Source organism: Oncorhynchus nerka, linkage group LG2 (genome assembly GCF_034236695.1).
Source record: "Oncorhynchus nerka isolate Pitt River linkage group LG2, Oner_Uvic_2.0, whole genome shotgun sequence".
Classification (NCBI taxonomy): domain Eukaryota; kingdom Metazoa; phylum Chordata; class Actinopteri; order Salmoniformes; family Salmonidae; genus Oncorhynchus; species Oncorhynchus nerka.
In genome coordinates, this window is record NC_088397.1 from 82,582,937 (window position 1) to 82,610,237 (window position 27,301).

A 27,301-nucleotide genomic window follows, 5' to 3' on the forward strand; every position below is an offset into this window, starting at 1 on the left:
GCCGTGTCTGAATCCTGGCTTAGGAAGACCATCAAACACCCTTAAAATTCCATCCATTAACTATAACATTTTCCGACAAGATAGAACTGCCAAAGGGGCGGAGTTGCAATCTACTGAAGAGATAGCCTGAAGAGTTCTGTCTTACTATCCAGGTCTGTGCCCAAACAATTTGAGCTTCTACTTTTAAAAATCCACCTCTCCAGAAACAAGTCTCTTACCGTTGCCGCTTGCTATAGACCATCCTCCGCCCCCAGCTGTGCCCTGGACACTATATGTGAATTGATTTCCCCCATCTATCTTCAGACCTCGTGCTGTTAGGTGACCTAAACTGGGACATGCTTAACTCCTCGGCCATCCTACAATCTAAGCTTGATGCTCTCAATCTCACACAAATTATCAATGAACCCACCAGGTACAACCCCAAATCCGTAAACACGGGCACCCTCATAGATATCATCCTAACCAACCTGCCCTCCAAATAGACCTCTGCTATCTTCAACCAGGATCTCAGCGATCACTGCCTCACTGCCTGCGTGTGTAATGGGTCTGCGGTCAAGCGACCACCCCTTATCACTGTCAAACGCTCCCTAAAACACTTCAGCGAGCAGGCATTTCTAGTCAACCTGGCCCGGGTATCCTGGGAGGATATTGACCTCATTCTGTCAGTAAAGTATGCCTGGTTATTCTATAAAAGAGCTTTCCTCACCATCTTAAATAAGCATGGCCCCTTTCAACAAATTTAGAACCAGGAACAGATATGGCCCTTGGTTCACTCCAGACCTGACTGCCCTTGACCAGCACAAAAACAATCTGTGGCGTACTGCATTAGCATCGAATAGCCCACGCAATATACAACTTTTCAGGGAAGTTAGTAACCAATATACACAGGCAGTTAGGAAAGCAAAGGCTAGCTTTTTCAAACAGAAATTTGCATCCTATAGCACTAACTCCAAAAAGTTCTGGGACACTGTAAAGTCCATGGAGAATAACAGCACCTCCTCCCAGCTGCCCACTGCACTGAGACTAGGAAACACTGTCACCACCAATAAATCTGCGATAATTGAGAATTTCAATAAACCTGGCTACCCCTAACCCGGTCAACAGCCCTGCACCCCTCACTACAACTTGCCAAAGCCTCCCGTTTTCTCCTTCACCCAAATCCAGATGGCTGATGTTCTGAAAGAGCTGCAAAATCTGGACCCCTACAAATCAGCAGGGCTAGACAATCTGGACCCTCTCTTCCTAAAAATATCTGACAAAATTGTTGCAAACCCTATTACTAGCTTGTTCAACCTCTCTTTCGTATCGTCTGAGATTCCCAAAGATTGGAAAGTTGCCGCCGTCATTCCCCTCTTCAAAGGGGGAGACATGCCAGACCCAAACTGCTACAGAACTATATCTATCCTACCCTGCCTTTCTAAGGTCTTCGAAAGCCAAGTTAACAAACAGATCACCGACTATGTCGAATCCCACCATACCTTCTCCGCAATGCAATCTGGTTTCAATCATGGCTGCACCTCAGCCACGCTCAAGGTCCTAAAAAATATCATAACCTCCATCGATAAAAGACAATACTGTGCAGCTGTATTCATCGACCTGGCCAAGGCTTTCGACTCTGTCAATCACCATATTCTTATCGGCATACTCAACAGCCTTGGTTTCTCAAATGACTGCCTCGCCTGGTTCACCAACTAATTCTATAGTGTGTCAAAATAGAGGGCCTGTTGTCCAGACCTCTGGCAGTCTCTATGGGGGTGCCACAGGGTTCAATCCTTGGGCCAACTCTTTTCTCTGTATACAGCAATGATGTCGCTCTTGCTGCTGGTGATTCTCTGATCCACCTCTACGCAGACAACACCATTCCGTATACTTCTGGGTCTTCTTTGGACACTGTGTTAACAAACCTCCAGACGAGCTTCAATGTCATACAACTCTCCTTCCGTGGCCTCCAACTGCTCTTAAATGCAAGCAAAACTAAATGCATGCTCTTCAACCAATCGCTGCCCACACTTACCCACTTGTCCAGCATCACTACTCCGGACGGTTCTGACTTAGAATATGTGGACAAATACCTAGCTGTCTGGTTAGACTGTAAACTCTCCTTCCAGACTCACATTAAGCATCTCCAATCCATAATTAAATCTAGAACCTATTTCGCAAAAAAAAGCATCCTTCACTCATGCTGCCAAGCATACCCTAGTAAAACTGACTATCCTACCGATCCTTGACTTAGGCAATGTCATTTACAAAATAGCGTCCAGCACTCTACTCAGCAAATTGTATGCAGTCTATCACAATGCCATCCGTTTTGTCACGAAAGCCCCATATACTACCCACCACTGCGACCTGTATGCTCTCGTTGGCTGGCCCTCACTTCATATCCGTCACCAAACCCACTGGCTCCTGGTCATCTTTAAGTCGTTGCTAGGTAATGCCCCGCCTTATCTCAGCTCACTGGTCACCATAGCAGCACCCACCCGTAACACGCGCTCCAGCAGGTATATTTGACGGGTCATCCCCAAAGCCAATTCCTCCTTCGGCCACCTTTCCTTCCAGTTCTCTGCTGCCAATGACTGGAACAAACTGCAAAAATCACTGAAGCTGGAGACTCATATCTCCCTCACTAGCTTTAAGCACCTGTACATAGCCAATCTGTAAATAGTCCATCCAACTACCTCATCACCATATTGTTATTTATTTTGCTCCTTTGCACCCCAGTATCACTACTTGCACACTCATCTTCTGCACATCTATCACCCCAGTGTTTAATTTGCCATACTGTAATAATTTCGCCACTATGGCCTATTTATTGCCTCACCCCCCTTATCCTACCTCATTTGCACACACTGTATATAGACTTTATCTATGTATTATTGACTGTATGTTTTTTTATTCCATGTGTAACTCTGTGTTGTTGTTTGTGTCGCACTGCTTTGCTTTATCTTGGCCAGTTAGCAGTTGTAAATGAGAACTTGTTCTCAACTAGCCTACCTGGTTCAATAAAGGTGGAGTAAAACAAATAAAAAATAAAGATAGGACACATGGAAATTCCTTTCCTTAGCCATTAATCATCCACTGAGTCCACTGAGCCACCAAACAAACCTGTTAATTTCAGTCTATTCACACACACTCCATTTCAAAGGAAACAAGAACTCATTAAAATCAGGTGTTGCCATTTAGTGGGCGTGGCCAACACACCTGAACACACTCAACAAGATAGAGGATATAGAGCATTTTGTAGACGCTGAGAATGGAATGTATATGTTTTTAAATAACATTCTTAAAACATTCTCTGAGAGTTAATCAAGTTCTTGTAGTTTTTATGGAAAATGTTTACATTCTCAGAACAATTTGAGAACATGACTTGAAATAGAATCATAATGAAACCTGTTGGAAATGTTATGCTGAAGTACTGAAATTCTTAACGTTCTCTGAACTATTTGAGAAAATTACCAAAGTCAAACTAGAATGGAGAACGTTCCTAAAACTTTACCAAAATTGAAATGAAATGTAACCATGTTTTAACTTTTAGGAAACATTATGTTAAAGAAATGAAATACCAAGAATATAAAGTTGTTTTTGTAAAATTTGTTAAATGTGCTGAGAATGTTCCAATGCCAAGCTACTATTTTGCACGATTTCCAGAAAGTTTTGGAAAGGTTGTATGCAAAATAACCATATGATAACCACTCTCTCAAAAAGCTCTAAGAAACATATGGTTCTCAGAACATTATGTGCTAGCTGGATAATGTCCGTCATTGGATGATGTTGTCATAAAGAATAGGTGTGCCATTAAGTACATACAGTTGAAGTCAGAAGTTTACATATACCTTTAGCCAAATAATTTTAAACTCAGTTTTTCCTGCAGCAAAGCACCCCCACAACATGATGCTGCCACCCCCGTGCTTCATGATTGGGATGGTGTTCTTCGGCTTGCAATCGTCCCTCTTTTCCTCCAAAAATAACGTTAGTCATTTTGGCCAAACAGTTATATTTTTGCTTTATCAGACCAGAGGACATTTCTCCAAAAAGTACGATCTTTGTCCCCATGTGCAGTTGCAAACCATAGTCTGGCTTTTTTATGGCGGTTATGGAGCAGTGGCTTGTTCCTTGCTGAGCAGCTTTTCAGGTTATGTCGATATAGGACTCGTTTAACTGTGGATACAGATACTTTTGTAGATGTTTCCTCCAGCATCTTCACAAGGTCATTTGCTGTTGTTCTGGGATTGATTTGCACTCCAGTATGTTCATCTCTAGGAGACAGAACACGTCTCCTTCCTGAGCGGTATGACGGCTGCGTGGTCCCATGGTGTGTATACTTGCATACTATTGTTTGTACAGATGAGCGTGGTACCTTCAGGCGTTTGGAAATTGCTCCCAAGGATGTACCTGACTTGTGGTGGTATACAATTTTTGGCTGATTTCTTTTTGATTTTCCCATGAGGTCAAGTAAAGAGGCACTGAGTTTGAAGGTAGGCCTTGAAATACATCCACAGGTACACCTCCAATTGACTCAAATGATGTCAATTAGCCTATCAGAAGCTTCTAAAGCCATTATATAATTTTCTGTAATTTTCCAAGCTGTTTAAAACTTCTTAGGGCTGCAATCCCGTTAACGGGATCGATATGACAACAGCCAGTGAAAGTGCAGGGCGCCAAATTCAAATCTCATAATTAAATTTCCTCAAACATAGATGTATCTTATACCGTTTTAAAGGTAATCTTGTTGTTAATCCCACCACAGTGTCCGATTTCAAATAAGCTTTACAGCGAGAGCACCACAAACGATTATGTTAGGTCACCACCAAGTCACAGATAAACCCAGCCATTTTTCCAGCCAAAGATAGGAGTCACAAAAAGCACAAATAGAGATAAAATTAATCAATAACCTTTGATGATTTTCATCAGATGACACTCATATGAATTCATGTTACACAATGCATGTATTTTTTGTTTGATAAAGTTCACTAGTTCCAAAACCATCCTGTGATATTGCATAGCTCCATCAATTTGACAGAAATACTCATCATAAATGTTGTTGAAAATACAAGTGTTACAAATGGAATTATAGATATACCTCTCCTTAATGCAACCGCTGTGTCAGATTGAAAAAAAGCTGTAAAAGTAAACCATGCAATAATCTGAGAACGGCGCTCAGAAAAATAAAAATTATCCGCCATGCTGGAGTCAACAGAAATCAGAAATAACATTATAAATATTCCCTTACCTTTGATGATCTTCATCAGAATGCACTCCCAGGAATCATAGTTCGACAAAAAACGTTTGATAATGTCCATTATTTATGTCCAAGTAGCTACTTTTGTTTGCGCGTTTACTAGACAAATCCAAACGCTCGTGCAGGTCCAGCCGAACGTCTGATGAAAATTTCAAAAGGTTATATTACAGGTCGTAGAAACATTTCAAACTAAGTATAGAATCAATCTTTAGGATGTTTTTATCATAAATCTTCAATAACGTTCCAACCGGAGAATACCATTGTCTGTAGAAAAGCCATGGAACGCAGGTCGCTCTCATGTGAAATGCGCGTGACCAGGACCTGGCTCTCTGCCAGACCACTGACTCAAAGAGCTCTCATCCGGCCTCACATCACAGTAGAAGCCTCATTCAAGTTTCTGGGAAGTGCAACTTGAACCATATCCCACTGTGTATTCGATAGGGAGTTCAAAAACTACATACCTCAGATTTCCTACTTCCTGTTTGGATTTCTTCTCAGGTTTTTGCCTGCCATATGAGTTATGTTATACTCACAGACATAATCCAAACAGTTTTAGAAACATCAGAGTGTTTTCCATCCAGATGTACTAATAATATGCATATATTTGCAACTGGGACTGAGGAGCAGGCCGTTTACTCTGGGCACCTTATTCATCCAAGCTACTCAATACTGCCCCTGCAGCCATAAGAAGTTTTAATTAAAGGCACAGTCAACTTAGTGTACGTACATTTCTGACCCACTGGAATTGTGATACAGTGAATTATAAGTGAAATTATCTGTCTGTAAACAATTGTTGTAAAAATTACTTGTGTCATGCACAATGTCGATTTCCTAACTGACTTGCCAAAACTATAGTTTGTTAACAAGAAAATTGTGGAGTGGTTGTAAAACAAGTTTTAATGACTCCAACCTAAGTGTATGTAAACTTACGACTTCAACTGTATGTAGGACCTTATTTTGATCACCCTGTTGCTGGAGACCTTTCCTGCTAAAATGTGTATTTGTGGTTTAAAAAGGCTTCTGATGTTCGTATTTCCACTTTGACATTTTAGACTTGATTTTCCCTTACGAAAAATGTATCCATCAAATACATTTGGGTTTCAGTTTGTGGTGGCACTGTGGTAACACTCAACCCACACACAATATCATAAAAAATATCCCCATGCTTCTGAAATCCTGTTCTACCAGACATCTCTAAGAAGAATTCTGGGAATTTTATCCCGGGAATATGCCATGTTGAGAAGGTTTGGTGATACTACCTGTTAAATACTACCACTAAACCTTTGCGCTGGGTATAATCCATTCACTTCCATTGATTCTACACAACCAATCTCCTACAGGACTTCAGCTAAAGAAACATTAAGAGCAGGTTAGAAGGCATAAGCAGGCTATGATGGGAAGTGTTGGTGAGGGGACCAAGGTGCAGTCAGAAGAAACAGGTCTCCAGTCTTGGCTGTAAAGCTCAGTTGACCTCAGTGAGAGGAGCTAGTAATCCATCAGTTTACATATAGTACCATGCAAAAAGCTGAGGGAAATCAAATCCATGGGGGAAATGCACAAACAAATTCCAAAATGTTGATGTAACGGTCTGGTTCTGGTTAGGTTCAGCTCTATGGTTTTTACGAGTGGACCTCCATTTTGTGGTGCACAGCCAAGTTAGCCACACGGAAGATTCTATGCACTGATTGTTCATTTTATTGTTAACTTTGACAAAACATTACGTTGTATTTATAAAATGTCAGATACCATAAAATCTACTGCTACCAAGAGATGGTGACAGGTTTACAAAACCACTCTCCCAAGAAATTCTGAATTATTTATCTCTTACTTTATGATTTCCTGTTAAATAATTTGATTGTTTGAAAACAAGCTAAACAAGTACAAGTATAAGTTGTAAAGCAAATGTGCAAACACAAACATACTATTATTCTGAAGGTAGTTTTACCAATGACCTCAGAATATTCTCAACATTGCAGCTGTTGTGTCATGTTGATGCATTGATCACTTCAGCGTGTTCATCTGGGCTGGAATTCCTACAGCATTTCCAGACACGCTTAAAGTGACAATCAGCAGTTGAAACAATAACAAAACATTCTCCCCTTCCGTTTCAGTAAAAAACTGAGGGATGGAGCTGGAGAAATATAACCACTCTCAAATTCATATACAGAGCTATTGATGCAAGGTCTGACCATCCCTGGTAATAAAATTATAGTTTTAAACATGTTTTGACGCTATATGGTGCTTCTTTACATTGGCTTTGTTTACAAACATTGTAATAAACAAGCTTATATTTTGGGTTCTGATGGGGTATAATGGTTGAACTAAGCTCATGATTCTTCAAGAATCAATGGCTACATGTAATTGATGTGGTAACTGCAGATTGCCTCTTTAAGAGCACTACAGTGAACTAGCTCTGCTGAAATGAAGCATGTTTCCAACCATCTGAAAAGACCTGAACTGCCTCACATCCATGCGGGAATTACGTCACATGCATACGCGAAGACAATATGGTTCCCCCTCATCTACGAGCTTTAACTGTAACTTCACAGTGGATATTTTGGCATCAGCAGAACCTCATGAACATAACCATACTTTTCTAAGTTAGGAAGACAGAGAGTTGACTGCATGGTTCATGGTGCAACCTTTTGTTACTGTGGTCCGTGATTGTAAAACCCCTCCACTGAAAACTGCACCAGAGTCGTTACTGAGAACGTACTTTTCAAAGGGATAAGTAGTCTCAGATACGTGTAATGGCAGGTTAGGGTCCTGTTTTTGTTATGGTCAATATGGTCAGCAGGTGATAGGATGTGTAACACGGACCTCTATTGTTTAAACAAGGAAGTGCAATGAAGCAGGCTGAGGAGCACTGGTCATTGTAATTCATTGTTAGGACTGTGTGTGGCAGTAGTGCACTGCAAATAGAGGATAAGACGATAGGAAGAGGGAAAAGGGGGGATGTGTAACACTTTATATTCTGTTGTTGTGTCCTCAAACCAACATAGACCAATTGAAGGGACCAAGTATATATATTAATACATATGACAGGAATAGTTCCATATATTTCCTAAAATATTTCACAATGGCAGCATAACATTGATGATGTTGCATTCCACATCCCATCTTTCCTTTTAAATGTTCAGAGTATATAACCATCACCTTACCTTCCAATGATATGTAATGAATGGTTTAACTTTTTTTTAAACATAGAACTCTGTCCTTCAGTGTACAGTGACAACTTCATTGTACACCAAAGCTACTTTTAAGAGAAGCGTAAAAAAACAAGCAATTGATCCACACCTCGTATATTTGAATGCACTAATTGTAAGCCGCTGAGTGGGTGCTAATTGTCTAAAATGTAATTTTCAGGATTGTACAGTTAATATATCATTCATGGATTATTCGGGGTTTTGTTAAATATGTACCTGTCCGTTTATCTTGTAAATACTAACAGGTGGTACATAGTCTGTCCTAAAATCTCAAAACACTGCAATAATGAAGCTTCTATTCTCCTTACATGTAATTCATGACAACTATATCTGACAGATGCTTCAAAAGGTGTTTGTTGGTGTATTCCTGATCACAGCAAAGCAGATGAAGAATAATACAAGCATCCAGGGTCCTGTTGTGCATTTAAGACCTATCTTTTCTTCGCACATTTCAAACAGCGCACTCCGCCTATTGAGAATCAACTGTTTCATCAACCATCAAGTTCAAATGTTTTGATTTCTGTGAATTACTTTTTTTCCTCTGACAGAAGATCACGCAGACATAACAGTACTTTAACTGAAACAATCAAATAAATCATCTAAAGACCAAAGGTTTCCCATCAAATTAATGTATTTAACAGAATAGATATCAAACAACAGCATTTAGATTGAAGAACAAACACTGTCAAGAAGACGAACATGAAAAGAGTTGAAAAAAACATACCTTAACTGTCATTTTAACTCTACTGATGAAATAGTTGCACAAAAAAGCCCAACACTAGTTGGAAATAGAATGACAAAAAAGCAAGGATTAACATACTCTGGGGAGGTTTCTCTGACACATTAAGCCTAGTCCAGGACTAAAAATCATTCTCAATGGGGAATTTCCATTGAAAGTGCATTTTCGTCCAGCACAGGCTTAATCTGGGTCCAGAAAGCCAACCCACTATGTGCCATATGATTCATTTGGTTACTTAGCACTGAATAAATTGTGTGGTGTTGATAGGAAAAGTGTGTGTGTGTGTGTGTATTGTGAAGACAATATTATACCATTTATTCCAAGTAATGAAGGCATACATGTATGTTTAGATTTCCATTAGACATTCTAGAAGTGGTTTAAATAGTTCCATTTTACTTTATCGAAAGGGTGTAAGTACAAACCAAAAAACAACTCTCAAAAGTACTTTCACGGACCTTGATAAAATAAAAAGTGTAGTTTGCATGTAAATACTGTAGCTTTTTTTGGCATACATTTCCATAAAACACCACTGAGGAACGAGGCATTTCAATGTATACATCACTGAGAGCAAAATCTCCCTATCCAATCAATCTATCATGGGGTGTGTTTTTCTCTCCTTGTCTCCTTTACTTTATAACTACAGATAGGGAAAGATCTGGATTGGTTCCTAATATATTGCCTTGTCCCTTTCCAGTCATTTCATATCAGTGCTTAAGAAGGAAAGGAGACACGGGAAGGAAGGAAATTCAGACTTTTGAGACACAGGCCTTACCTCCATCTCCTCTCCAGCCAACAATATCCTCATCTTCACCCATCACAATCCCAGAGTCAGAAATCATGGACAAAGCATTTAAAGGTCAAATACAGACATATTTATCTCAATGTCAAATCATTTTTGGGTAACAATTAAGTAACTTATTGTGATAGTTTCCAAATAAAATTGTAAAAAATAAACAAAAATAGTTTCTTAGCAAAGAGCAATTTCTAAACCAAGAATGTTGATAGGACTGTTTGGGAGTGGTCCGAGTGGAGAGGGGAAACTATCTGCCAGAGAGGTCTGGAAATCTCTTTCTTATTGGTCCATTATGATGTCACAATGCAGGCCAAACTCCATCCCACCGAAACAGGCAGAAATTTCAGTCAATCTTTTCAAACAGCTATTACACTAAAAGGGCACAATCATCATTTTGACAATTTCACAGTATTAATCAAACCTCATGGTGTGGAAATATATATAAAACACAGGAAAACACGTTTTTGACTGCACTGGGGCTTTAACGAAAGCAGCGAGAAATAACATTACATTGAGAACCAAGATAACGTACGATCATGCCCTCTGGTGGTCTCTGACAATCCTAATCCAAACAATCATAAATAAATGTAAGACAAACAAACAGGCCAAACAAATCGATTCATAAATGAACATATAAATTAAGCAGAAAGAGTCCTGTTTTTGTCCAGGCCTCTCTGTGGGTGTTAAAACAATCATCCTTCTTATGATAATCGGGAACATGCACTCCTGTTCTTCCCATCTGGACACAATAACCTCTAGAGCGCACAGCTCTCAGTGCAGTCCGCGGTGCTGTCATCGGCCGAACGCCTCTTCAGTTCCCTGCCCTCTGTTTGGTGTAGGTCCGCCTGACTCCCCTGTCCCCTGTGCCGAGGCTCCTGAGGCAGGATGTCTGCTGAGATGTGGCCCAGGCTTCGTTCAGCCTCCACCTGCAGGTAGGCCCGGACGCGGTGGTGTTGCGCAACGCTGCCGCTGAAGTCGATGACACGGCACTCGTACGTGCCCTCGTCCGACCGCTTGATGTTGGAGAGACGAAGCTTGTGGGAGATGTTGCTCCCGGCCACTTTTACCACCTGTGGCAGAAGATAATGTATTTGTAAATCTTAAGCATATTAATCCTATTCCTCGGTATCAATAGTATGTACGTTGACAATGAGTTAATCATATTTAGCTTACAGTCAATTTAGTTTCCAGTGCAGTACTGTACACTGATGTGTCTACTCACACTTATTTTGGCGGCATCTTTAGACATTTCCATGGGAACCACCTATAAGGAATTGATGGAAAGAAGTCAGGCACATGGCTGAAATAACAATAGCAAGTGACATACAGTATCAGTATAGATAAGAATCAAATATCACTTGAAATATGTCGACCCTTTCAAATATGTTACACGTCAGATTATCAACAAATGAAAATGTGTTACAGTTCACCAGTTCGCCTAATATCTTGGTTGTTTTTATGTCACTGGGTAGTCTTATATCTTGGTTGTTTTTATATCACTGGGTAGTCTTATATCTTGGTTGTTTTTATGTCACTGGGTAGTCTTATATCTTGGTTGTTTTTATGTCACTGGGTAGTCTTGTATCTTGGTTGTTTTTATGTCACTGGGTAGTCTTATATCTTGGTTGTTTTTATGTCACTGGGTAGTCTTATATCTTGGTTGTTTTTATGTCACTGGGTAGCCTAATATCTTGGCTGTTTTTATGTCACTGGGTAGTCTTATATCTTGGTTGTTTTTATGTCACTGGGTAGTCTTATATCTTGGTTGTTTTTATGTCACTGGGTAGTCTTGTATCTTGGTTGCTGTTGTGTCTGATAGCTAGCTATTTCGGAGAATCAAGTGAATATAATATCTGGGAAAGTTGGGGAGGGGAAGGAATTATTTTGGGGCATAGGTATGCATTATGCATCGAACAGAGATGTGGAAAATCTATTTCTTCCTTTGTGCCAATTATAGTGTCTAGTACCACAGCAGGAGCTCTAAGTTTCCCTAAGTTAGAGAAGTCAGCCTGCTCCCACAGTGCTAGAAAAATGCTAATCAGCAATTATCTATTCTTTCCTGTGCCAAGGGCTGCAGCTAATGTTTTCCTCTGCCTGCTGTATTGTAGGCTAATGTGGATTCAGTCAATTCAGTTCTGTCCACAGTCATGTACATTATCTCTTTGTATGGTAATAGTGCGTTAACAAAGTCTATGTGGGCTTAATGAATTTTTTTTGCATGATGATGATAATCAGATACAGGGCTCCTCTTTTAAGAAACAAGCACATAAGTCAAGTGAATAATGCATTGACCTGTAAGGGAGGAGGTTATACACATGCCGACAAACATATCTCAAATTAGGATTTAGGGCTTAATTTGTAACCTTTCAACAGACAAACCAGGGTTGACCGTTACTAATCTCTTAGTGGCTAGGTCTACATTGTTTCATTGTGCTCCTCAAGTCCTGAGCAAACACAAGCACTGCTACTCTATGTCGAGCAGAATCACAGACAGTTACTCGGATTCAATAACTCATAGACGTCACCCCCGGGCCAATGAAACTCTCCCTTAAATAAAATTCTCCCTGCGACCATGACATTTCTCTCAGCGGCTAACCTGATTGGTGGTCCAGGTGGGTTTCTCTGGCCAGTCTCTGTGGTTCTTCATGTACCACCACTGGATCTCCAGGGAGTAGGAGGGGCCCGCCCCCCGGAACGAACAGGCCATCTCCACGTCCTGACCGCTCTGCGTCGTGATGTCATGAGGAACCTCCGTGAAGACAGCTGAGTGAAGAGAGAGGGAATGAAAAGAGAGAGAAGAGTATTTATGCACCTGAAAAGTGACTCAAAAACAAATGACTCTAACATCTGTACAATCTGTAACTTTCCTTCCCAGTGAAGAAAAGCCACCCCCAAAGTTTACAAACAGGTGATGGCGTACCACTGGAAATAACGGTTATAGATCAAACGTTAAAAATCCAAATCTTTCTCCTGAGACGGCCTCTGAATGTTAAATGTTGCCAAACATTTTGCTACAGAAAATGAAAAAGACTGTTTCTTATTGGACAAGTCCGGGTAGTCCCTTCATATTTCAGTCCCTTTTCTTCCATTTGGTGCCTAATGAATAGGACCCAGCTCTGTTGACTCAGACAACGTCATGTGTGGGCTGTTTTTGTTTTCCGTTCCTAATCCTCCAGGGGGCCAAAGTAGCCTGGGACATTTCTCCAACGAAAACATCACTCCCCCATATCCCTTATCTATCCTCACACATCTAGCTATTAGGCTAAATCCTCTTGCCAGTTCTGTTTAAAACACATTGCTAATTCAAGAGACTAATCCTCCTTTATAACTTCACCACCACAGAGACTTCCTCCACCGAGAGCTTCAGTCTTATAGACAAGTCTATGAAAGATAAAGTAGTCAATGGTATTTTGTTTAAGCGATGTGCTGTTGTTTAAGATGCACCATCTGCCGACTATTACGAGGATAAAACTTCAGCAAGAAACAACAGGAGGATGAAGATAATTAAGTTGAAGGGCACTTTGGGGATTTTAGGGAGGATTTTTTTTGCATGTGGTTGGGAGATGTGTCTTCAAGAAAGGGAGATATGTTTTGTGTGTCTTAGATAATTTGTATAGACAATTGGAAATGTATCAGACAAATGTTACTTTACTGGATAATCTAATTATATTTTTGAATCATGCTTCTTATGGATGTTGTCCTTCAGGTAATGAGAAGCATGAGTACAAAATGTATCATAATACATAACTACTTCCATAGATTGTGAGAGGTGGTGTCAGAGGAAGGTCCTAAAAATGGTCAAAGACCCCCGCCACCCCACTCATAGACTGTTATCTCTACTGCCGCATGGCCAGCGGTACCAGAGTGCCAAGTCTAGGACAAAAAGTTTTTACCCCCAAGCCATAAGAATGATTGGTAATCAAATGGCTACCCAGACTATTTGCAGTGTGCCCCCCCCTAAACCCCTCTTTTTACACTGCTGCTACTCTCTGTTAATCATATATGCATAGTAATTTTAACTATACATTCATGTACATACTACCTCAATTGGCCCGACCAACCAGTGCTCCCACACATTGGCAAACCAGGCTATCTGGATTGTGTCCCGCCATCCAACACCCGCCAAACACTCTTTTATGCTACTGCTACTCTCTGTTCATCCGCTCCTCCGCTCTCTCCACTGGCTTCCAGTTGAAGCTCGCATCCGCTACAAGACCATGGTGCTTGCCTACGGAGCTGTGAGGGGAACGGCACCTCAGTACCTCCAGGCTCTGATCAGGCCCTACACCCAAACAAGGGCACTGCGTTCATCCACCTCTGGCCTGCTCGCCTCCCTACCACTGAGGAAGTACAGCTCCCGCGCAGCCCAGTCAAAACTGTTCGCTACTCTGGCCCCCCAATGGTGGAACAAACTCCCTCACGACGCCAGGACAGCGGAGTCAATCACCACCTTCCGGAGACACCTGAAACCCCACCTCTTTCAGGAATACCTAGGATAGGATAAAGTAATCCTTCTCACCCCCCTTAAAAGATTTAGATGCACTATTGTAAAGTGGCTGTTCCACTGGATGTCTTAAGGTGAACGCACCAATTTGTAAGTCGCTCTGGATAAAAGCGTCTGCTAAATGACTTAAATGTAAATGTAAATATGCATAGTCACTTTAACCATATCTACATGTATATACTACCTCAATCAGCCTGACTAACCGGTGTCTGTATGTAGCTACTTCTATAGCCTCACTCTGTCTTTTTACTGTTGTTTTTATTTCTTTACTTACATATTGTTCACCTAATACCCTTTTTGCACTATTGGTTAGAGCCTGTAAGTAAGCATTTCACTGTAAGGTCCACACCTGTTGTATTCGGCGCACGTGACAAATAAACCTTGATTTGAGATGTGTTTTATCTAAAAGATATAGCATGATCGAAGTGTTACATCGCACAATCCTTCTCCTTGAAAGCCTATTGTTTTCCTAACTGTCATACAGCTACCCCTTGTGTTAGAACACGTAAGGAAACATTATACCTGTCATATAGCATCCTTCCACACAGTATCACCGTATCAGGCCTCTATCAATTCAAGGTATTTTCCAGGGGTCTCCAAATCTCATCCAGGGTGTGCAGGCTTTTACTCCAGCCCAGCATAACACACCGGTTTCAAATAATCAATTAATCGTGATCTACGATGTGGACCATGATTAGGTGAATTAATTGAGTTAGTGTTGGGCTGAAACAAAAGCTTGCACACCCAGTAGCTCTCCAGGGCTGGACTTAAGAGTTCCCTGGTCTATGCAACGCCATGCAGGGCAACCGGTTCATTTTGTGCCACATCCATCATGTTGATCTATTATCATACTGTACTAATGAAAGTGGTTAACAATGTGTGGTGAAACTATATGCATGTTCAGTACATTCAGTTCCTCATCTACAAAGTGTAGAAGTTGAGCCTGAGGGCATGTGGTGGTAATCGCATCACACCCCATTGAGTCTCACATTTTAGACTGTAAATGTCTCTCTCTCTTTCGTCATATTGATGTTATATGACTATGCATTTACAGTGGTGAAGTATTGTGGAAGTGAGTGCTTTGTCCTGTATAAGTGGGTCTCTCCTATTTGTTCACCTTATACTCTTGCACAAATGTTGTTTTTCAGTAAGGAGACGTTGCAGAGTAGCTCTAAGCAAATAACATTTTGCAAAGGACACAAAAGGAGGACAAAAGTAAAAGGTCTGTAAGCTAAAACGTACATAACCACTGCTGTACTTCAAAAGCCAAATGTTTTAATCCTGAGAGGAAAGCATGTGTTCTGAATTCCATGTCCATCTGGGACCATAAAACAGACAAGTGTGAGAGCACCACAGCCACAGCAGCAGCCAATGTGTGGTGTTCAAATTAAGCCTACATTCCATGAGACTTTTGAAAAAAAACATGTAGTGATTGACATTAACCTGTTTATCCACTTGTCCGTCAGACAAGGAGGTGACTGAAAATGTTGTGTTGTTTGATGCAAGAAACCACTTTACAAAATAAAGTTAATTAGTATTCCCATACAATTATTACAGAGAAACAGGCAAATTATGCTACCCTCTGCCTATTGGCTACTTAGCTTATTCAAGCCTGTCACAAAATACAACACTGACCCTTTAAGACAGAAAATAAGCTCTTTACCTGACTTCTTTTTCAAAGATGGCTAAAAAAGAACACGTTTTGTGCTCTTGTAGGAAGCAACCACTCCCCCATTGTTGACTAGAAATTAGCTATAACTGGGCTAATAACTCACTCACTAGCAAAGAATATGAACAAATGTGCAAACATGGCTACATGCAGCTCACACTTTGATTTCAAAACAAGACCACTCATGCTATAAACATTGTCCAGTTCATAGTGAATGGCACAGATCCATATATGGCAATGGTCTATTTGCATATAGGGATACTGCAGCTCTGATTGGTTATGGTGCACCGGTCTCCGTAGATTATGGGCCTGTCATGCCTGTCAATGCAATAGAATCTTACTCCAATGCGCTCTGCATACCAGAAAATCTCTTGCATAGTTCATTTTTGTTTCGGTATTGTTTCGGTATGTTGCATTGAAAGTTGATTCAATCACAATTCCCAAAGTAGAGGGAAACATTTATAGTGTTAACTAAAGAGGAAAACTAGAAAGTCCAATCTCGTGCTTCTCTGTGTAGGCTGATATTTCATCTGTGCACGTGCACAGCTTGGAGGGGACATTGCTCCACATACAGTGCCTTGCGAAAATATTCGGCCCCCTTGAACTTTGCGACCTTTTGCCACATTTCAGGCTTCAAACATAAAGATATAAAACTGTATTTTTTTGTGAATAATCAACAACAAGTGGGACACAATCATGAAGTGGAACGACATTTATTGGATATTTCAAACTTTTTTAACAAATCAAAAACTGAAAAATTGGGCGTGCAAAATTATTCAGCCCCTTTACTTTCAGTGCAGCAAACTCTCTCCAGAAGTTCAGTGGGGATCTCTGAATGATCCAATGTTGACCTAAATGACTAATGATGATAAATACAATCCACCTGTGTGTAATCAAGTCTCCGTATAAATGCACCTGCACTGTGATAGTCTCAGAGGTCCGTTAAAAGCGCAGAGAGCATCATGAAGAACAAGGAACACACCAGGCAGGTCCGAGATACTGTTGTGAAGAAGTTTAAAGCCGGATTTGGATACAAAAAGATTTCCCAAGCTTTAAACATCCCAAGGAGCACTGTGCAAGCGATAATATTGAAATGGAAGGAGTATCAGACCACTGCAAATCTACCAAGACCTGGCCGTCCCTCTAAACTTTCAGCTCATACAAGGAGAAGACTGATCAGAGATGCAGCCAAGAGGCCCATCATCACTCTGGATGAACTGCAGAGATCTACAGCTGAGGTGGGAGACTCTGTCCATAGGACAACAATCAGTCGTATATTGCACAAATCTGGCCTTTATGGATGAGTGGCAAGAAGAAAGCCATTTCTTAAAGATATCCATAAAAAGTGTCGTTTAAAGTTTGCCACAAGCCACCTGGGAGACACACCAAACATGTGGAAGAAGGTGCTCTGGTCAGATGAAACCAAAATTGAACTTTTTGGCAACAATGCAAAACGTTATGTTTGGCGTAAAAGCAACACAGCTCATCACCCTGAACACACCATCCCCACTGTCAAACATGGTGGTGGCAGCATCATGGTTTGGGCCTGCTTTTCTTCAGCAGGGACAGGGAAGATGGTTAAAATTGATGGGAAGATGGATGGAGCCAAATACAGGACCATTCTGGAAGAAAACCTGATGGAGTCTGCAAAAGACCTGAGACTGGGACGGAGATTTGTCTTCCAACAAGACAATGATCCAAAACATAAAGCAAAATCTACAATGGAATGGTTCAAAAATAAACATATCCAGGTGTTAGAATGGCCAAGTCAAAGTCCAGACCTGAAACCAATCGAGAATCTGTGGAAAGAACTGAAAACTGCTGTTCACAAATGCTCTCCATCCAACCTCACTGAGCTCGAGCTGTTTTGCAAGGAGGAATGGGAAAAAATGTCAGTCTCTCGATGTGCAAAACTGATAGAGACATACCCCAAGCGACTTACAGCTGTAATCGCAGCAAAAGGTGGCGCTACAAAGTATTAACTGGGGCTGAATAATTTTGCACGCCCAATTTTTCAGTTTTTCATGTCAGAACCATTTATCACTCCAGTGTTAATCTGCTAAATTGTAATTATTCGCCTACCTCCTCATGCCTTTTGCACACAATGTATATAGACTTTTTTTAAATACTGTGTTATTGACTTGTTTATTGTTTACTCCATGTGTAACTCTGTGTTGTTGTCTGTTCACACTGCTATGCTTTATCTTGGCCAGGTCGCATTTGTAAATGAGAACTTGTTCTCAACTAGCCTACCTGGTTAAATTTAGGTGAAAAAAATAATAAAATAATCCTCAGACCCTATTGGAGGAGAAGGTCAGAGGGGCGGGACCTCTGGCTTTCTCATCCGATGGCATTTGAGAAGGAGATGAGGAGAGAGGGCTCGAGGAGTATGCAACTGAGATCTTGGCCTTGACCTCAAACCAAACCCTCATGCGTTTATGAAAGAGAAGTGAAGTTTGAAATGTGAAATTCTGTTAGCCTGCTGCTGTTAGCTAAGTTAGCTAATTGGTGATAATTAAGTTTGCTAATTGGTGTTAGCTAAGTTGTTTGCTAATTGGCATTATCAAAGTTTGTTAATTGACGCTAGTCATTCAAAAGATTTGCATTACCCATGCAATTAGATCACTACAGATGCTAGTATTATGAAGCTGTAATGATGGTTATTTTTTGGTGCATATAATTTCTGTTCCATAATTAAGACAATTAGGACATGCTTGTTTGCCAGCTGTATTTTATACAGGCATAATCAAGAGCAGGCATAATCAACATGACACTGAATCAAGGTTGAGACAAGCAGTTTCTTAACTTGATGTTAAAATATCTAGTGTTACGATATAAAAATGTCAATTTGTTCGCCATTTAGAAAGAATTTTAGCAGCAATCAGGTCTTCAGAAAGGGATTAATCTATGGACACACCAATATAAGTTACAATTCGTTTAGATTCAATCTCCTTGCCTGCACAGTTTATCTTCATCTTGTGAGCCCTAAGCAATCTACGTTTTGTTCCAAACAAAATCGATTCAGTTTTTCCTAAATGTAGCAACAATTTGTTGTCAGAACCAATCTCTAACAAAACACAATTCCTTACTCAGGGTCTCCTCTATGTAAACTGTATCCTTCCCTGATATGCCTTTGCATTTGCATTTTAAAGTCTGATGTTACTGAAGAGTCTTTTTGTGTAGCCATTACATAACCTGATCAAATTTAGGACACACATTCCACCCCACGTGCACTTATTTAGGTGCACTTATTTTATCATGTCCGTTAACTGAGAGTAAGTACCATGTCAGAAACAGCAACAATCGGGGGAAGAGTTGCAGGGGAGTGGAGCGAATTTGAATGAGCCAACTGGAAGCTATGGATGATTAGAAGGCCATAGTAAGTGAGTGGTCAGGTTCGGAGTTTCAGACAGGTAGATCTTGACATGCATTACAACAAATATATATAGGCCATATATAGGCCTTAATCCCCAAATGAATGGGAGAGCTTGGCACCATCTAATAACATGGCAATAAGAATGAAAGTTTGGCTCCAGTATGGTCCACTATAGGTGTATAAACATCAGACAAACTCAGATTTTGGAGTGCACTTCCCCTTTAAAATGACAAACTGTATATTTAAAGGTGATTAGAGGGGTGGTGAATCAGGACAGCTGTATTTCTCATCCTCATTCTCATCAATAATAATCTTTCTGAGAGCCTCTGCTGATCAAAAACACTAGAATCTTTAGGCTGCGGAGAGAGAGAAAGGCCCAAATGTGTAATTGATATTCCATCAGGCCTGTGGATCTGTGACACAGCTGGGAGGGAGGGAGTTAAAGAAAGAAGGAAATAGAAAGGGGGGGGGTGACTGACTGACTGAGCTCCCACGAGTCGTACCCTGGATGCTCCGCTGCTCACGGCCAGGCAGTGGCCTCATTTGTGAGGAGAGAGAGAGGGAAAGGGACAGAGGGCGAGGAGAGTGGGAAAGATGAGATACACCCAACAACACTTATTGAGGGCATTGTACACAACGACTGTATAAAACTGTGTGAAAACGGCTCACACATGAATAAGGGGTGCCTACACACAGTGGACATACTCCAAAGGGTGTATAACACAGAACATAATGACACTATCTTTCTCGTCTTCTGAATCATGAGCAGTGTGCAGGCAGGTACCTTCCTTTTGAAAAGTTGTTTAGCGGGACATCCACATTCATGTGTAGCCTAAACCCAAGATAGGAACAGTGATTGTGGCAGTCTACTGACAAGAGCGTTTGTTACACAATACAGACAGTTGTAGGCTTAGCATATCCATTTCACTAACTGGCTGTAAGCTAAACATTAACATGAATAAACAGGTGAAGGATGGTGGTTGATCGAAAGAGAAGATTAACAATAATCATCATAGCAAAGACAGACACAGTGTATAACATATTTTAAACAACAAACTACATTTTGGGTTCATGATCATTTTCAAATGAGCAGAGAAAGAAAAGCAATGAATGTAGTTTTGATCAGATTTCAGAAATCGGATAGAATTAAATGCATAGAAATATAATGAATTGAAAGGACGTACCATTGACTTGAATTGGGACGCCCGTTCTATTGACATATTTCTATGCATTTCATCCTATCCGATTACCGAAACCCGATCAGATCACTTTTGAAAAACTGGAACCTGGCGGTATAGCCTAACAGATAAAACCCTAAAGCAAGGTCATCTCAAGGACAGCGCTATACATGGAGCCCTGTGTGAGGCTTAGATATGGGATTCCGCACCACAGTAGGATGGTCTTATAAGATCCTGTACTTTCAATTCCCACAGCCCAAAAGAGACGTACTAAAAATATTCTGCAGACTCTAGCTTTTTCACTCTATTTCCCCTCCCTCCCTCCCTCCCTCTCTCTCTCTCTCTTACTATCTTTCACTCTCTCATTCTGTGTATCCTTTTCTTGTTCCTGATCATTTCTCTCCCTCTCCCTCTTTCTCTCCTCTTTCTCTCTCCCTACCCTAAAGTTTCAAAACTCACACACGTTGCTGTCTTCCTCTCAAAAAGACCCTCAATCGTTCTCTCTCTTGGTTCCCCTCACTGTCACCACCTATAAATCCATGATATTTGAGAATTTCAATAAACATTTTTCTACGGCTGGCCATTTCCACCTGGCTACAAGCCCCCTCCCAGATCTCCTTTACCCCTATATGGTTACTAGGGGGATCATTCAGAAAATACCCGATAACATTATTTTGCATGACCTACAGTCTTCGATAAAAGACAGTAAAGACAGTACTGTGCAGTTAACAAACAGATCACCTTATAGGCAGACCATTTCAAAATGACTGCCTCGCCTGGTACCACCAGTGTGTCAAATCAGACCTTTTCCGCTATGCAATCTGGTCTCCGAACTGGTCATGGCTGAACCTCAGCCACGCTCAAGGTCCTAAACAATATCATAACCGCCATCGATAAAAGACAGTAAAGACAGTACTGTGCAGCCGTATTCATCGACCTGGCCAAGGCATTCGACTCTGTCAATCACCGCATTCTTATAGGCAGACTCAACAGCCTTGGTTTCTCAAATGACTGCCTCGCCTGGTTCACCAACTACTTCCTAGACAGAGTTCAGTGTGTCAAATCAGAGGGCCTGTTGTCCGCTTTGTCCGTGGCCTCCAAATGCTCTTAAACAAGTAAAACTAAATGCATGCTCTTATGCACGCATCCAGCATCAACTCTGGACTCTCTTAGAATATGTCTACAAATATATTTCTCAACCTCTCACATTAAACATCTCTCAAAATTAAATCTATTGGCTTCCTATTTCACAACAAAGCATATATATATCAACCTCTCTATATATGTCATTTATTTTGCAGTCCACAGTGCCATCCGTTTTTGTCTATATATATTAACCTATCTATATATATATATCAACCTCTCTATATATATATTAACATCTCTCTATATATATTAACCTCTCTCTCTCATATATCTTTATATATATATTCTCTCTATATACACTGCTCAAAAAAATAAAGGGAACACTAAAATAACACATCCTAGATCTGAATGAATGAAATATTCTTATTAAAAACGTTTTTCTTTACATAGTTGAATGTGCTGACAACAAAATCACACAAAAATTATCAATGGAAATCAAATTCATCAACCCATGCAGGTCTGGATTTGGAGTCACACTCAAAATTAAAGTGGAAAACCGCACTACAGGCTGATCCAACTTTGATGTAATGTCCTTAAAACAAGTGAAAATGAGGCTCAGTAGTGTGTGTGGCCTCCACGTGCCTGTATGACCTCCCCACAACGTCTGGGCATGCTCCTGATGAGGTGGCGGATTGTCTCCTGAGGGATCTCCTCCCAGACCTGGACTAAAGCATCCGCCAACTCCTGGTCTGTGGTGCATTGTGGCGTTGGTGGATGGAGCGAGACATGATGTCCCAGATGTGCTCAATTGGATCCAGTTCTGGGGAATGGGCGGGCCAGTCCATAGCATCAATGCCTTCCTCTTGCAGGAACTGCTGACACACTCCATCCACATGAGGTCTAGCATTGTCTTGCATTAGGAGGAACCCAGGGGCAACCGCACCAGCATATGGTCTCACAAGGGGTCTGAGGATCTCATCTCGGTACCTAATGGCAGTCAGGCTACCTCTGGCAAGCACATGGAGGGCTGTGCGGCCCCCCAAAGAAATGCCACCCCACACCATGACTGACCCACCGCCAAACCGGTCATGCTGGAGGATGTTGCAGGCAGCTGAATGTTCTCCACGGCGTCTCCAGACTCTGTCACGTCTGTCACATGTGCTCAGCGTGAACCTGCTTTCATCTGTGAAGAGCACAGGGCGCCAGTGGCGAATTTATCAATCTTGGTGTTCTCTGGCAAATGCCAAACGTCCTGCACGGTGTTGGGCTGTAAGCACAACCCCCACCTGTAGACGTCGGGCCCTCATACTACCCTCATGGAGTCTGTTTCTGACCGTTTGAGCAGACACATGCACATTTGTGGCCTGTTGGAAGTAATTTTGCAGGGCTCTGGCAGTGCTCCTCCTGCTCCTCCTTGCACAAAGGCGGAGGTAGCGGTCCTGCTGCTGGGTTGTTGCCCTCCTACAGCCTCCTCCACGTCTCCTGATGTACTGGCCTGTCTCCTGGTAGCGCCTCCATGCTCTGGACACTACGCTGACAGACACAGCAAACCTTCTTGCGACAGCTCGCATTGATGTTCCATCCTGGATGAGCTGCACTACCTGAGCCACTTGTGTGGGTTGTAGACTCCGTCTCATGCTACCACTAGAGTGAAAGCACCACCAGCATTCAAAAGTGACCAAAACATCAGCCAGGAAGCATAGGAACTGAGAAGTGGTCTGTGGTCACCACCTGCAGAACCACTCCTTTATTGGGGGTGTCTTACTAATTGCCTATAATTTCCACCTGTTGTCTATTCCATTTGCACAACAGCATGTGACATTTATTGTCAATCAGTGTTGCTTCCTAAGTGGACAGTTTGATTTCACAGAAGTGTGATTGACTAGGAGTTACATTGTGTTGTTTAAGTGTTCCCTTAATTTTTTGAGCTTTATGTGTGTGTGTTAATTTTTCTGAGTGTACAGCCCCTTGTTCTGCTCTCCTGTTTTGGCATACAGTGATGCTCTCACACTACCAGTGGCACACTAGAGCTGGGTTTCACAAACTCCGTCCTGCCCCTCCCCACTGGGTGCACGTTTAGGTTTTCGCCCCTGCACTACACAGCTGTATATGTGTGTATGTGTGGGACTGCAATGTGTGTGTGTTAGGAGGGTTTGTTGGTGTGTGTGTGTTTGTGTTTGTACGTGTCTGCGTTTGTGTTTGTGTAGGTGTGTCTGCTTAGAGTGGGAAGGAAGTCTCTAGGTAGGAATGCCATCCATGATGTCCTTTGATACTGTGAGAGAGGATGGATGTATGCAGCCATGGCCTTGCCAATTTACACCCACTCCACTCACAACCCCCTCCTCTTCCCACCGACCCCTATGACTCTGTACTCGCTAATCCCACAACATGCTCCCTCTCCACAACACCCCCAGCCCCACAAACAATCCTGGATTCAGGAAGCTGGCAGATAGATTCATCCAAGCACAGAGAATGATAGCCATTTCAAAGATCAAAGATGAAAACAAGAACTGTATCCTCTGTGCAGAGAAAGGAAGGGAGACAGGGACAGAATACATCTGAGAAAAAAATGACACGGAAGAGTGATTCTCTACGCAATGACTACATGCAAGGAAAACAGTGTATTCCTTTGTAAAAACAACAACACGGTTAAGTTCTTAATTAGAGTTGTTGTTTTTCTTAATCATACAGTGGTTGAGAGTGTTGTCATGTGGTGTTGTTTTAAGTCAGCGAATTAGCTGTTTCTCAGTGTTGTTTGTGCTTGTTTATGCCTGTTTTAGAAACGTGAAAATACCTGGGTTTCATATCAATATAATTCAAAATGTAAATACAGAGTAAGAAAGAAAGAAAGACTATAGATCTATAGTATCAAGATAGAAAGACAGACAGACAGAGACACAGAGACATGGTGATGATAGAAAGACTATAGATCTATAGTATCAAGATAGAAAGACAGACAGACAGAGACACAGAGACATGGTGATGATAGAAAGACTATAGATCTATAGTATCAAGATAGAAAGACAGACAGACAGAGACACAGAGACATGGTGATGATAGAAAGACTATAGATCTATAGTATCAAGATAGAAAGACAGACAGACAGATACACAGAGACATGGTGATGATAGAAAGACTATAGATCTATAGTATCAAGATAGAAAGACAGACAGACAGAGACACAGAGATATGGTGATGATAGAAAGACTATAGATCTATAGTATCCAGATAGAAAGACAAACAGACAGACACAGAGACACATGGTGATGATAGACAGACAGACACACACAGAGACACATGGTGATGATAGACAGGCAGAGTGACACAGAAACACACAGCGATGATAGACAGGCAGAAAGACACAGAGACACATGGTGATGATAGACAGGCAGAGTGATACAGAAACACACAGCGATGATAGACAGGCAGACACACACAGAGACACATGGTGATGATAGACAGGCAGAGTGACACAGAAACACACAGCGATGATAGACAGGCAGACACACACAGAGACACATGGTGATGATAGACAGGCAGACACACACAGAGACACATGGTGATGATAGACAGGCAGACAGACACAGAGACACATGGTGATGATAGACAGGCAGACACACACAGAGACACATGGTGATGATAGACAGGCAGACACACACAGAGACACATGGTGATGATAGACAGGCAGACAGACACAGAAACACACAGCGATGATAGACAGGCAGACACACACAGAGACACATGGTGATGATAGACAGGCAGACAGACACAGAAACACACAGCGATGATAGACAGGCAGACACACACAGAGACACATGGTGATGATAGACAGGCAGACAGACACAGAAACACACAGCGATGATAGACAGGCAGAGTGACACAGAAACACACAGCGATGATAGACAGGCAGACACACACAGAGACACATGGTGATGATAGACAGGCAGACAGACACAGAAACACACAGCGATGATAGACAGGCAGACACACACAGAGACACATGGTGATGATAGACAGGCAGACACACACAGAGACAAATGGTGATGATAGACAGGCAGACACACACAGAGACACATGGTGATGATAGACAGGCAGAGATAGACAGGCAGACAGACACAGAAACACACAGCGATGATAGACAGGCAGACACACACAGAGACACATGGTGATGATAGACAGGCAGAGTGACACAGAAACACACAGCGATGATAGACAGGCAGACAGACACAGAGACACATGGTGATGATAGACAGGCAGACAGACACAGAGACACATGGTGATGATAGACAGGCAGACACACACAGAGACACATGGTGATGATAGACAGGCAGACAGACACAGAAACACACAGCGATGATAGACAGGCAGACACACACAGAGACACATGGTGATGATAGACAGGCAGACACACACAGAGACACATGGTGATGATAGACAGGCAGACACACACAGAGACACATGGTGATGATAGACAGGCAGAGTGACACAAAAACACACAGCGATGATAGACAGGCAGACACACACAGAGACACATGGTGATGATAGACAGGCAGAGTGACACAGAAACACACAGCGATGATAGACAGGCAGACAGACACAGAGACACATGGTGATGATAGACAGGCAGACAGACACAGAGACACATGGTGATGATAGACAGGCAGAGTGACACAGAAACACACAGCGATGATAGACAGGCAGACAGACACAGAGACACATGGTGATGATAGACAGGCAGAGTGACACATAAACACACAGCGATGATAGACAGGCAGACACACACAGAGACACCTGGTGATGATAGACAGGCAGAGTGACACAGAAACACACAGCGATGATAGACAGGCAGACAGACACAGAGACACATGGTGATGATAGACAGGCAGAGTGACACAGAAACACACAGCGATGATAGACAGGCAGACACACACAGAGACACATGGTGATGATAGACAGGCAGACAGACACAGAAACACACAGCGATGATAGACAGGCAGACACACACAGAGACACATGGTGATGATAGACAGGCAGACACACACAGAGACACATGGTGATGATAGACAGGCAGACACACACAGAGACACATGGTGATGATAGACAGGCAGAGTGACACACAAACACACAGCGATGATAGACAGGCAGACACACACAGAGACACATGGTGATGATAGACAGGCAGAGTGACACAGAAACACACAGCGATGATAGACAGGCAGACACACACAGAGACACATGGTGATGATAGACAGGCAGACAGACACAGAAACACACAGCGATGATAGACAGGCAGACACACACAGAGACACATGGTGATGATAGACAGGCAGACAGACACAGAAACACACAGCGATGATAGACAGGCAGACAGACACAGAGACACATGGTGATGATAGACAGGCAGACAGACACAGAGACACATGGTGATGATAGACAGGCAGACACACACAGAGACACATGGTGATGATAGACAGGCAGACACACACAGAGACACATGGTGATGATAGACAGGCA

At 41.9% G+C, this 27,301-nt stretch overlaps 1 protein-coding gene across 1 annotated transcript in view; it reads right to left on the bottom strand.

The window, feature by feature from the left end:
- Positions 1–8,842: 8,842 nt before the first annotated feature.
- LOC115143514 (V-set and transmembrane domain-containing protein 2-like protein) overlaps positions 8,843–27,301 on the bottom strand; it is a 38,655-nt gene continuing 20,196 nt past the window's right edge. Inside the window, exons 2-4 of the mRNA XM_029684017.2 lie at positions 12,571–12,737; positions 11,197–11,238; positions 8,843–11,044 (exon numbers count right to left, since the gene is read on the bottom strand). Of these exons, the coding sequence (XP_029539877.1) occupies positions 10,730–11,044; positions 11,197–11,238; positions 12,571–12,737 (524 nt within the window). The 3' untranslated portion in view covers positions 8,843–10,729. The remainder of the gene's footprint in view (positions 11,045–11,196; positions 11,239–12,570; positions 12,738–27,301) is intronic.